At 40.5% G+C, this 13828-nt stretch overlaps 3 protein-coding genes across 3 annotated transcripts in view; 1 reads left to right on the plus strand and 2 right to left on the minus strand.

Moving 5' to 3' along the window:
* LOC135486167 (transcription factor AP-2-epsilon-like) overlaps window positions 1-5375 on the minus strand; it is a 200619-nt gene extending 195244 nt beyond the window's left edge. The window contains exon 1 of the mRNA XM_064768755.1: window positions 5340-5375. Within this exon, the coding sequence (XP_064624825.1) occupies window positions 5340-5360 (21 nt within the window). The 5' untranslated portion in view covers window positions 5361-5375. The remainder of the gene's footprint in view (window positions 1-5339) is intronic.
* A 1750-nt stretch (window positions 5376-7125) lies between these two features.
* LOC135486459 (large ribosomal subunit protein uL15m-like) lies at window positions 7126-9616 on the plus strand. Its single transcript, XM_064769253.1, has 4 exons — window positions 7126-7219; window positions 7714-7868; window positions 8288-8453; window positions 8842-9616. Exons 1-4 carry the CDS (start codon window positions 7127-7129, stop codon window positions 9301-9303), a joined length of 876 nt encoding a protein of 291 aa, XP_064625323.1. The 5' UTR covers window position 7126; the 3' UTR covers window positions 9304-9616.
* Window positions 9617-10429: 813 nt separating this feature from the next.
* Window positions 10430-13724, minus strand: LOC135486233 (PITH domain-containing protein GA19395-like). Its single transcript, XM_064768893.1, has 6 exons — window positions 13490-13724; window positions 12849-12892; window positions 12464-12541; window positions 12104-12208; window positions 11708-11816; window positions 10430-11205 (listed from the first exon to the last, which is right to left on the minus strand). Exons 1-6 carry the CDS (start codon window positions 13676-13678, stop codon window positions 11104-11106), a joined length of 627 nt encoding a protein of 208 aa, XP_064624963.1. The 5' UTR covers window positions 13679-13724; the 3' UTR covers window positions 10430-11103.
* Between the last annotated feature and the right edge of the window lie 104 nt (window positions 13725-13828).

Here is a 13828-nt window from a genome sequence, read left to right on the forward strand (position 1 = left end):
GAGATAGTTTCTGATAAAAGTTATTCAGAATTTTGTTTGTTTTTCAATCCCGCTTTTGAAATAGGATATCGATGTTCACGACTGGTAAGTTAACCAACCCGAGGTCAGTCAAAACAATTACCAAATAAACCGATAAGATACACCAATATATAAAGACGAAATCTCCACCGGGGAAAGAGCCGGTACAACCAGCTTAGTGTCGTTCCCGGCCCCCCTAGGCCTTGATCAGCTCACTGCACCCTGACACCCCTAGGCCTTATTCGGGACACTGAATATTCGCCTGATTTCACCAGATTATTCTGTGATATGGTTTTAATGTTTTGATCCTCTGTTTTGACCCCTTGGCTGAATTTCCTTTCTGGGTCGATGAGCTCCTAACCCATTTCTTGCTGGATTTGCTTTCCTTGGTAGACCCTTCTGAACTAATATATGCTTTCGCCGCACTTATCACATGTAGGCCTTTGACGCAGCATCGGGTGAAGAACAAGGCTAGGTTGCGGATTTTGGCTAATATCGCCAATGATGTAGATGTACAAACACAATAGTTGCGATATGAGACAAATGCTTCTTTCTGCCTATAGTTTGGCAAACGGCAGAAGGATTTTCGAGGAATTTGAATTTTTCTTTAGTGGTGCCACCCCGTGATAAAAGGGTGAACTGAGAAAAATGACCGAGGCGTACCGAAGTTCTGATGTAGAAGTTACTCTTAAATTTTGGATAAAAAGCAAACACATTCATACTGATTTATAATTGTTAAATATGCCAGTGAACTCTCTTACACGCATAGAACTATCCAAAGGTAAATATAAGTGGTCAAGAATTAGAATTAGGTACAAAATATAGAAAGTCTATCAACAAAGCGATTATATTATTGCATCCTGTACTTGTGTTTGAAACTTTACAGAACTAATTTTACAAAAAATGAGCTAACTTTGTTTTTTCGAAACAAACCCCCTAGTGATCAAATAAAAACAGGCGGAAATCGTTCAAAATTATTCCCGAGGCGATGTAGCAATTGTACATTGTTCTTACGCACGCCTTTGTCCTCAAAAAAGTGAAACGTCAAAACAAAAATGATTAAGAAATCGTTTAGAAATATAGATCTTGATAGCACCGACCTAAGAGAAAGCGAAGAGTCGAAGTGTTCGGGCTTGCGGCCGCCAGGCATACACATGTCATGAATTCACGTCGCCTCAAAGCGGACACTCAAATATTTCTTCATCGTTGGTGCATTGTTAGGAGTTTTGTCAGTCATTTTTTCTACTTGGCATGTGCATTTGTTAGAAACGTCACATTGTCCGTAGATGTGCTGGCAGAATGGCAGTCCGGAATTTGACTCTCTCCTGCAGCAAGTGACTGAAAGGTAGGATTAGAATGCAAAAAAATGCGATATTTTTCTGTTGAGCCTTCGAAGTAACGTCTCGTGCTCTATCTTATAAAACCAGTGGTCGGGGCTTTATCCCCCCATCTGCCGTCAGATATCGCCCAGTCACAGATTACGAAAAGAAATAAGTAAGGATATACTAAAGCTTAATCAGCAGTCAGATATGGCAAAAAACCGTCCAAGGACGGACTTCAGCTCGGGACCCTTTTACAGTCCAGCGCCATCTATCATAAAAGTGTCAAACTGAATTCGGAATGGAAGGCGTTTGAGCCAAATACAAACATGTGTCGCCTTTATCAAGCGATGATGACCTTATGACCTGACCTGGAAGGTGGAAAATTTCTGCACCACCACCATCTTTCTTTAATTCAAGGAACTGAATTCTCGTGAGGTCCAACAACCTCTTCATCCGAAGGCTACTTGATGAGCCATTACACTTTTTTAAATTATATATATATAATTATATTTCAAAAACCACTTTGGCGACATGATCTCGCCGATATTCATGTGTGCTAACAGCTTCAGAAAGCTATCGATCATTTCCAATGGTCAAATCGTGCTTAAACTAGAACATTATTAGCAGGACGTGGTATACCTCTGTCAGATATCAACAAGAGTCAGTACGAATGGTTGGTTAGCCCCACCCTCAGATGTTGGCCCGCCAACCTATTCGATTACTACAGAGATAAAAGACAATGGCTAACTAAGTTATCTGGTATATCGTCTCACAGACCGGAACAATAGGAAGAGGGCGCCCAGTCATAACAGTAATCTGGTGGCGTAATGAAAACCCGACAAGACAGATTTGCACAATAAGACAATATGGAGGGGTACTAACTACCGTGATGATATAATGACCTGCTCTCAGATGTTCTAATTGCCTTTAGATATAATGGTACCATATCGCACAAATTGTGCCTTTGATCAAGAAAATTATCAGAATGGTATAAGCCTTTGTTTTCTTTTTCGTTATTATTGTTCCGATATATCCATTTGATTTGGGCATAGACTTTGACATTGTAGTTCTGAATCAATTCAATTTTTATTACCTAGAGGCTAACATACATCTCTGAACTATACTAATGATGTCAAATTTCACCGATTACCATTGCATTCATGAGTACTGCAAAGACAGTGTCCAAACCAAATTGATTTTTGTTTCGTCTGGCGAATACTTATCTATTTTTTGATTTTGGAATATGAATTTATTATTCTTTGCCGATAACCTTAATCAATCATCATGTATTCTGAGAAGTATAACATACACATTTGTCTAATATTGTCTGATATTGTCCGATCATCATCATCTTATTCCTCACCGTAACCATACGCGATCAAAACCTCTCCATTATCTAACAAATTACTGCCATTGTCTTCGAGCACAAATTTTACCAGAGACATTAAAATTGTTGACATGAACGAAGCCGTCGGAAAGTTTCAGGGAAGTTCATGACACCCGGAGCGTGTTTTTGGTAAATTGTCCCAAACCGACAGAACATGATACAATTAAATGATGAAAAATGGTCGCTGTACCCAAAAGGGCGCTGAGGGCGTGAGGCATTATCTCATTGCATTACACAGCATTAGTTAATTGCGCTTACGTAAATCACGTCACATTCTATTCAAAATTATGACTTAACTTCCCCACGTTTTGTCATGGACCTAGGGCAGGAAAAGTTTCAAAATATAACTTGTGTACGAATTTCGTTAATTAACTGAACGTTGGCCTGCTATTTTTACTTCGGGCGGAGTAACCACAAAAGTTACGCGGTTTGGGTGCTATTTGCAAGAAGAATGATAACAAGTAATTGATTCTTTTAGAGTTTCTCTGCTCAAGCCTGCAAGAAGTATATGATAACCGGCGGAACTCCCCATCGCGTTGAAAGAACAATGAAATATGATAGATAAATTTATCATAAGACGGTTTTGCTCTATTTCATTAGTAAAAATAACAATGCGTGGTTTCAGGGGGGAAAATGGGGCATTTGATGGTTTTGAGGTTTTCTTCGCAGGAGTTACATCATCAATTGAACCCTTACGGGGTTTCCGTGACCAACTCACGCAACTTCTGGGCGATTATCTCATAACGCCCCTCACCTCGCAATAACTCCCAACAATGCAAATACCACATTGTTAGTAATATCCTTGTTTGCACCCCCAGGTTGCAGCCACAAGGTGAGATCTTGTTTACTATATGTCACAGGCAATGTGGTTGTTGATTCCCGAATCATGTGAGTACTGATATTACAAGAGTGTATTCAACCGCGGGCGACAACAAATAGCCTAGTTCTTGTCAGGCTGTCACCGTGTTATCATCATCAGAAAAGGGTCAAGGAAAACATGAATACGTGTTGATTATTTGGAGGTAAAGGGCATGTAGACGCAGTCAGTAGAAGTAACGATATCTAAAATGAAAGTTAGACGTAGCTACATCAATGCAAAAAAGGTCATCTTGTTCCACCAGCACGTATGTGGGTCGTGCTCATCATAAAAAGGCTAATGACAGCATGATATATTTTTCTTTAAAACAACTATCAATAAACACCCTGTACTTTCGTCCCTGAAAGGACCTGACAGATTTAACATAAGTTTCTGTCAACCGTGAAAGTCTTCGACTTGCTTTTTTATTGTTTTAAATCTTTATTTCTACATGAAGACAAAATCTAGGACTGCACACTTTATGATTCGGCAAATAACGCCCCAGGGTAACAAGATTGCATTTTGATACGAGACTAACTCGGTTACACCTCAGTCCACGGGGTTACCTCTGGGACAAAATTTGTGCTCAGCTCCCCTATAATTTAAATCTTATTTGAAACAATATACTCTCTAGTGATTGTGTGAACAGACACCTTTGATAAAGTTAGAAATTAAAAGGGTAACTCGCGGTGCATTTGCCTGAACAAATATCCAGCCAATCAGCTGGCGACATGTTGAAAGTCACGCAAAACAGAAACAAGTTGAAACACTATATTTACAATGTTTATGGTCGTTGCCATGGAAACAGATTTCGCCATTTATTTCGACAAATCAAATCCTTGCACTTGTCGGAAAACATATTTATACATTTTTTAGCCTGGGGGAATACAGTATTTCATTTGTTGGAGTGAAGAAACAAATCAAACTTATAAACTGCCCAGTGAATGAAATAACAGTCAACGGTCAACTGTATTCTAAAACACATTCGTTACAATGTTTCATTTTTCTCATGGATCACCGAGACCCCTAACCGTATACATATTCCTCTGAGGCCTTAGTATTATCAGCGGCAGATCTAGAGGTCGGAACAAAATTTCTAGAATTAGCATCCGGCTGGTACTGTATTGCGCGGATGAAAGCCACTTACATCATTGAAGTACAAAATGTATATATGTCTGGCTTGATCCGCGTAGCTTTCTAAGGCTTCAAACACAGACTGGCAGGAAGTTGGACCTTGGTATAATTTGATAAACCACGGTCTAGCGGCGTAGAAAATAGAAAAAAACAACGGCCGGTGTCCACGGCGTTTGAAGGCCATAAAAGGTTGTACAAGCGTAAGCGACAGCGGGCATGATTACGAGTGCGGGTCATCATGTCCCCGTCAATGGAGAGAAATGAACACAAATAATCAATTAACTAACTTTGTGTACAATATCGGATGCATATCAGCATATCTGCAGTGCCCTCTGCATAGGAACTGTGTAATAATGACAGTGACGACAAAGTGTAAGTTTTAGACATCTCGTGAGAGAGAGTTTAATCAATGATGCCTGAATTGAATGTCATCAGTCTCTATAGAACCATACCTTAATTCGTCATAGGAAAGGACACATTTTCCAAGCGGTCATTTAGAACTGTAACACTGTTAACAACTCGCGTTACATAATGTGTATGGCAAATGTAAAATCACATGTAATTGGGTTTAAATAAAATTATTAAATACTAAACTCTTGTAATCTAAAATGAAATTGCCTACCTCGATGTCAAGAGAAAACATAGTCCACGTTAGAGCTGAGTGTATAATGCTCCCGTTGGTGTAAGCGATCTCTGATGTTCGTCGACGGCAACACGAGATATCTTGATAGACAAACGAGAAGGGCTGAGGGCAACCGTGGGGTCTGCTGTTTTACTTGCCAAGGGATCGTGACGGCATAGCCTAATGTATTTATGCAGCCTGTTTTCTCGCACTATGGGTATCACCAGTCATAATCGTCTAATTGTTGAGTGGAGAAATTCTATTCAGATTATTTAATATATTATACAATGATATCATAATTTTATATGTCGATTCATAGTACATGGGGCGGGGTATTGCCCATTTTATGAGTTGTCACCACTGTACGCAAAAGAAGCTCAAAATGGGTCATTTATTTTGTTAAATAGGCCGGATGGTATATGTAAAAGGAAGAAACTTTCAAATTTTTAGCACTAGATTTTAAACAGGATCAAAGCAGATGATTGCCAAAAGTGGTCAGAAACTTTACAATAAGCATTCAAGCTCCTGTGCTGTACAATTTGGAAGTTCAGGGGTGATTTCAGCAGTAATGAGTTGTCTGAAATTTTACATCATCTGCTTCATGTAGTGATGTGTGGCAGAAATAACTGTCGTTTTCTTTCTGAATGGCCCGCGAATACTGCAAACTCGACCAGGAGCTACACAGTCGCTTCTCTAACTTATCTACGGAAAGATAGGAGGGTGCGACGGCTCTTGATCGAGGGTACAGTAATCTTACGTTCATTTGCAGTGTCATTTCGTTGAACCGTGTGTGGAGGCGGTTTAAACCGAGTAATGAGAGAAAACAGCTCAAAATATGATTCACTCATGTTGAGGGATTTGTTTGCGTTTGGTTCCGGAGGCGTTGTATTCGACAATGGGGAAATGTAACAGGCCCGGAAACAAAGGCTCGGTGAATCTCAAAACGGGTATACATGTATCGAGTAGAACATCTATGCTCTATAATTCGCAATATTTTTCTGGGCAACTTGCTGGGGGAATGTTGATTAACAGATAAAATGTAAATACCAAATGAATGAATGGTATTTCAAATCATAGCAGCTACAACCCACGAGCTAGAGCGAAAGATAGTGACACAGCCGTAAGAGTAGATTTTCTGTTGTAGAAGAAGAAAGTTGGCACATTTCTTGCTACATTTTGAAAATGCCCGCAGCCTAGCTGCGATGTGGAAAACGAATCTGCTGGACAGTCAGGGGCAAAGGTTTAGCAGGGTGACGATAATGTTTCCCCATTGCGCACATAATGCCCACCGCAATCTGCGCGATACATGACAATTGTAACTGATTGCAACTCAACAATGAATCAGGTTGCAATCTGAAGCGGCGGGCATAACAAGAATGAACAAGAATGAACAAGAAAAATATGAAACTGTGGCAGTCAGGTTTAGTTAGCCATATCTGATGTAGATGGCGACATGATGCGTTGGATATTTTCTGAATTCTAGGTCTCCACTGTCCAAGGACAAGGCGAGAACATCACATTCTCCTGAATCTCGAACGTTATGGCTGTTCTTGATCTACTCATTGGTATGTTGTAGAAAAACCGAGATCTCTGAATTCGACAAGTCAGGGGGCATTTTCTGCACGAGAACAAATTCCATGTACGTGGCATTACAGAGCATCAGGGCTGCTGCAGCTTGGCAAACATAACTTAAACGCGCTTCTTCAAATAACGCGCCGAAAAAACTGCGCGCCGGATACGGAACCTTATTGAGAAATGGTTTGGATGGTGCATTGTGGGTAGGCAACATGGCCGGAATCGATAAAGCGCTTTCGATTATTCGAACTCTGCCAAGAGTCGCTCTCAATAACATCAGGAACTTACCGGGCGCTGATAAAAAGGTTCAACTCAATCCTTGATACCCACTTTAAGTAATTCATGTGCTATTTCAAAAATCAACGCGCTGTCTGTTGCAGAAGCGTGGCATTTTATGTGTGCAGAATTCATCCGAGAAAGGGATGTGGCCCTTTTGGCTGGAAAGGTCTTTTACTCTTTATGGGGATTGTATCTATTGTCGGACATCATAATTTCAATTACTGTATCATACCTACTCATTATTAGTTGAATTTACTGAAATTGAACAAGGCCCTATCGAGTGTTTTCATTGTGAGCCATGTTGGTGGGTAGAACAATGATTTGTCGTGCGTCATTTGGGCTTGCTTTCTTTGTCGGATTTTGTCTGTCCCTCCAGTCCAGGCTCCAGCATGGCAGGTGATGATGTCACGTGAAACCACTTTTTATCACTATGAGGGTCTCTGAACCAAACCTGGGACATATAAATAGGACAACTGTATTCTATTCCTACTAACTAAGTTAAATTCATGTCTACTTTCAGAAAAGAATCCGACTGGGCAAGCACCATGGCATGAAATGTGGTCGAGGAGATGCAGGACAGAATCACAAGGGCAACTTGCCCTACCTGGGACATGCAGGAGGGGCATCACCCTTCTACCTGAAAATTCCCAAAGAACCTTATTATAAAGGGCATCAGTAAGTAGAGTCCACTCGCCTTTGAATGAGCATAATGTACTCTTTCTATAGGAAGTGTGTCTCAAAATAATCCTGCCCCAGGCTGGCACTACCGGTAGAATAGTTAGCCGAGTTTTTGCAATGTGTGGGTACAACAGGTATTCCCCCGTGGCCACAAACAATCTGTAAATGTCTGATGTTTCTAAGAACTGTAATCAAGGGGTATACAATAGGTGTTGTGTGTACCCCAGGCCCAGTCCACTCGCCATTTTGTCCTTTACAGGTCTAGCTCTGGTGTATGTGCTGAATGTACCAGTTCCTTGATACCTCCAATTCCTCTGTTGAGACTAAAGATAGGAGTCAATCACTGTAACTTGCACTTTGATACAAGCCTTGGTCAGTATAAGCCATGATTAAAGTGTAGTTTGCTTGTGTTTCAGTCTGAGGAGGGAGTATCCACCCTTGTCGATGTTGGAACTTCAGCGTATGATAGACCTTGGTCTAATTGACCCAGATGAGCCCATCGACCTGTCTGTGATCTGCAACACCAAGCGTAAATCCCTTAAGCCACTGCAAAGACATTATGGATTCAATTTGACGGACGAGGTAGATGAATTTGAATGTTGAGAATGTTGGCACAACCGTCGCAATTACCAAGAGTCCTTGATGTGGTTTTCCCAAACACTTCAGTCATTTTCTCCTCAGATGGGGTCATTTCCACAGTTAGCCTAGCTGTAAACACCTAATCGTCTCGGAATGACAGGGTTCCAACAATCTGATGATTTGAGGAGTTTTCAATTGAGCGAGAACCTTGAAAATTTGTCCCTTGTTCAAGCTCCTTGTGTTGCAGATTTCGAGATAGAAATGTAATGCTGGGTAAATCTAATCATGACCAAAGTATCAGTTATATGTAGAAGCCTTTTTTTGTGGTGAGACCTTGTCTTTCTTTTGTCAGAAGGGAAAGCTAACATATCCAGGTCATTGTAATTTTCAGGGTGCTGACATATTTGATGCCAAGATCAACATCGAGGTTCAGTGGACCAATGAAGTGACCATAGCAGCAATCGAGAAAAATGGTGGTACAATCACATCTCGGTTCTTCGACATGGTTGCACTACAGGCAATGATTGATCCTGTCGCCTGGTTCAAGAAGGGACGACCTATCCCAAGATGCAAACTACCGCCCCAGGATGCCGTGGCACATTACTCCGATGCAAAAAATCGAGGTTACTTGGCAGATCCTGATGAAATTAGGGAGAAAAGAATCACTTTAGCTCAGAAATATGGTTATATTTTACCTGATATATCCAAGGACCCTATGTTTGATAAGCTTATGTTGAGGAAAGATCCAAGACAAATATTTTATGGACTTGCACCAGGATGGGTGGTGAACTTGAAGGACAGAAAAATACTGAAACCAAAAGATCCAGAATTTATGGAGTATTATAATTCTTAGGGATACATATTGGTACCAGTGCTCTTGTGACAGCTTTGCCCTAGATTTTTAGTTGTGCTTCTTGGACTTGGCTAAAATGTCTACAGTATTTTACCTATTATGACCTCTACATGCAAGATGGGTCATCATGATCAAAGAGCAGTGGTGATTTCAAGTGATTTTCCTGGTGGCAGTTAAAATAGTCATGTTTAGGAAAACCCTTTCTTGGAATTGTAGTAAGTGTCAAGGTCATGAATGCTGACATTTGAGGGGTGGAAATGTAATTGTTACTTTGTTTGGTTTGGAAGAAATAAATGTCTGGGTTTTGAAAGAATATCAATTGTTGAATTTGTCCTTTATCTTGGTGGTACCAGCTGCCATCGATCACAAACAGCTATTACTCAATCGAGGATGAAGAGGCTATCCTATGTCTGGAGCTGCACCTAATTTTCTCGGGACGATCTGACCAGGGTCTAGGATAACGCTATGACCTGGTAATCCCCCCGTCTGCTGGCATTTACTTCCTGCGGTGGTTTACTCGCGCCACTGGCCCAGCAGGGGTCAGCGAAACTGCAAGATTGTGACCATTGCAGACCACAGTCAATACATTGGGTGATATGAATAAAGACTAGCGAATGCTTATACTTCAATTTTGTACAGAAAGGCCTAGTGTAAATGTACGCGGAGTTTTAGAAAAAAGCATTTGCTAGTCTTTATTCATATCACCCATTGCCTTCATGTTGCCAACAAGGAGTAACATGAAAAGTGTTGAGCTGCACTTACCAAAGCCTTGTATGAGTAGTCTTGGATAAATTGTCAGGTTGTGTCGGGGACTCCATGCAGATGAATATAAGGTACGATTCCCAATCCCCCGTCAATCATTGTAAAGCCAGGTGAGACATCACACATTTGTTTATGTACGACACAGTATATTTTAAATATTCGGCCATGTGCAATCATAGCCCGATGAAGCAATCCCAAACCAGTGATTAAGCTGAACCGTACTGAACAGTAGACTGGAACAGTTGAATCAGCAAGCGATAGCCTGATTGGCCTATTTCCAACTGAACTGGCCATTTGGGGATCCCTGTCAGACTATTACTATCGGGTCCGGCTCACAACACACATACTCAGAACAAAACTCAGCTTATCACAAATACTTTTATTTCATCTTTTAAACCACTGAGGGTTTTATCAACCTATGGAGGAGAAATGAACACAATTTTTGTATCAAATGTTTAACAAAAAGCAGTGAAACAGCAGGCTACTTCTTTACAATATAACACAGTTTAGATTCAGTATATTACACAACAAGCACTACAAGTAGTTGTAGGCTATACACCTAAGAACTTTCAATTTTTCACAAGCACTTTTAAAAGCAATTCAGCCACGTGTGACATAGCTGATGTACAATGTAAAAGTAATGGGTGCTTCAAATGAATGAAATGAAAACACTTTATACATGATTATATCAAGCAGAGTATTATACCAAGTAGGTAGGTCTGTACATGATATATGTTGACTGACCAAATTTCGTGATGCAAATGACTCAATAACATGTTCTCTTTCAACAGGCAAGTACTTCATAGAAGTAAATGAGATAATTCATGCAATAATAGGACAACAACTTCACAACAACTTGGTCTGATTAAATAGCCGCAAAAGTTTTCAAATATTCTTGGTGTCATTACTTTTTCTCCATCCAGCTCAAACTTAAAGACATTTCAAACTCCTGCAGGAATAGTATCCTTCGGCTGAAATTAGGTTGAAGGTTCCAAGGTCAGATATCGGGATCTTTTAGACATCCATGATTGTTTCGTATCACTGTATTTGGTGACCGACACTGTCAAATGCATTCGTCTTATGATCGGAGGGGTTTGCCCTGGCTTCATATGTACATATGGTGACCTCGTGTCTTTTGGCCTGCAATCAAAGTGAACATTTGTAGAGCAAACATTAGAATAACATAGTTAAATTCTTAACTCTGCAGTCTTATTTAGAAAAGTCCAATATTAGTGCCAACTTTGATCACGGAAATGTCATACGAGTATAAAATCTGTGTTTTCTTTCAGTTCAGTGCAGATTCCGGGTCACAAGGCCCTTCTCAATGTTGGGTCAGAAGCCCTTCATGTTTCAGTCATATGGCCCCATTCTTGACAGTGATATTCTGGATATTTGTGACCCGCTCTACCAAAACTAGGCGCTTGTCGCATCTGAACTTGACAGGTTGATACGGACTTGTTGTTCATTTCCCTATTGTAGACCTTTTGTGAAATGTGACCAAATCACTTTGTAATAGATTTCACAAAAGGTCTACAATAGGGAAATGAACAACAAGTCCGTATCAACCTGTCGAGTTCAGATGCGACAAGCGCCTAGTTTTGGTAGAGCGAGTCACATTTTACAAGCAGGATTTATAACTGACCTCTGTGAATTCTCCTCTCAATCCAATATAATACACAATCGTTTCATCTGCTCCAAAATTTTTAGGGAAGTATATTGACAGATGCTGTACGGAGCTGAATTTCACAATCCTGAAGAAAATATGAAACAGTCTTTGTATCATGATTTGAATAATTTGTTATTCCACGATCAGATAATGCTTACTACATTCTAGGCCCCATCGCTGGATGAACTTTCTACATAACATGGCTATTTCTAATGGCCTTGAAACCATCAGAGATGAGACTAAATTATAGATAGCCCAGAATCTGTCTCTATAGAATTAGCATCTGAATTGCTTCACTGATGAATAAGTAGTACTGTGGCCAAAATCCAACAGGTTGACTGGATGAACAAAGACAGTGAAGACAAGGGTTACTTGGTAGCATATTCCAACTGCCCCTTGTTGTCTGGCTGTAAATCGAATTCCTGTTCTGGTGGTACGCCGGTGTCATCAAAGGTCATTCTAGGTCGATTTTTGTATCTGCAGGAAAAAGGATTGCTAGTAAAGATTAAGGTGGATTATCCTTTACATATGCTTGTTCTTCTCCCGTTTCATTAGAAAGCTATTTATCTGAAAGTGTTAAGGCGTTTCCCCAATTTTGTTTTTAAACTTAGTAGAAAAACTTGTTATTCATTCTCCTTAGTGTTGCACCACTCCTGATTCCTGGTAATTGTGAGTTCTTGAAGGCAGCCAAATTACTCAATGGAAATTCATTCATTGGATACGAATACTCACAATTTCATTTGGGATGGATGTGAATCGCCTTCTCCACCAATCACAATTAGGCCCTTTAACTTCACATTTCCGGTGAACCTAAAACATGCATTTATACATACATATTTCATTAATTCATAAATGAAGACAGCACTCAACTTACTAATCATGCTGCAGACTATCAATCTAAGCATCAGTTTACTGTATCACAGCCCATCGGACATCACACACGTTTCTCTCTTCTTCTATTCTATTGAGATGGTGAGAATGTTGATCATCTTTTTTCCAATCCAGTGCAATTGCAAAACTTTTGTTCAATTTTACTTTCAAGATGATATTGATATCACATTTTCATTATAACTATAATTTTCAGTACCAGTCAGATATACTCCAGCATAAGACTTACGGAATATTGAACAACAATTCTTCATCTACATCACTCTCAACAAACTGAAAAAACAGACACAAATTTGTATTTTCATGAATGCATCGAAGCCGGCTAATGGCGTAAGCTGCTAGACTATTCCTACACCACTGGCTTGAAACCGATGAAAATTTTTTAATGCTGGCAGAAATCAGTGTATCTTTTGTACCAGACTTCTAGACACCCTAGGTCCCTTGTCACCTCAGTAGGTTGTCCGCATTGTTGTGACCAGTCACTGAAACAGTGGTCTTTCACGACATTGACAATGACATGGTCTTCTAGGTTGTGACATTGTCTTCTAGGTTGTGACATGGTGTCTTAGAGTTGAGCTTAGACTGCCAGACTGGAAACAACATACAGCCATATAAAACCCGCCCCCTCCCCCCCCCCCCCACTTGGTGTTGACATTCATCTGTCATCAGCTGGGCGCAGGCAGCACACACTGCGATGGGGGGAGGGGTTGCTGGTGTGTAGGGCAAGCTGAAAAGAAAGCTTTGGATCTTAGCGTTCGGAACGACTTCTAACTACTGTATCTATGATTATGAATGAAGCTGAAAAAATAAATGAAGAGGACTATTCATGATTAGAGGTGAAAGGTGAAAAGGGGATTTTTAGGTTTTTGCCTTTTTTGTGTCAAGTTTGTCCTCCCATGGTTTGAACACGGCTTTTCCGGATCCCTCAACACTTTCGTTCAAGCATTCAACATTTTCTGTGTCTATTTTCAGATAAAGGCTGAATTCCCGGCCCCTCTCAGCGTCATCATGGTCATGTTCATGACTTTCTTGTCCACAACTGTGGCTGTGACCAGCCATTTTGACTCGTCGTTCGAGATAGAAAATGCACCAATTCCACCGGCGCCGTTGTGCTCCTGCCGTCAGTTGCCGTTAACTGACAGTTCCCTTGCCGTCAACATCGCCGGAGACAGGTGCCACGAATTCCACGAATACCGTCATCAGATGCGC

This window comes from Lineus longissimus, chromosome 4 (genome assembly GCF_910592395.1).
Source record: "Lineus longissimus chromosome 4, tnLinLong1.2, whole genome shotgun sequence".
Taxonomy (NCBI): domain Eukaryota; kingdom Metazoa; phylum Nemertea; class Pilidiophora; order Heteronemertea; family Lineidae; genus Lineus; species Lineus longissimus.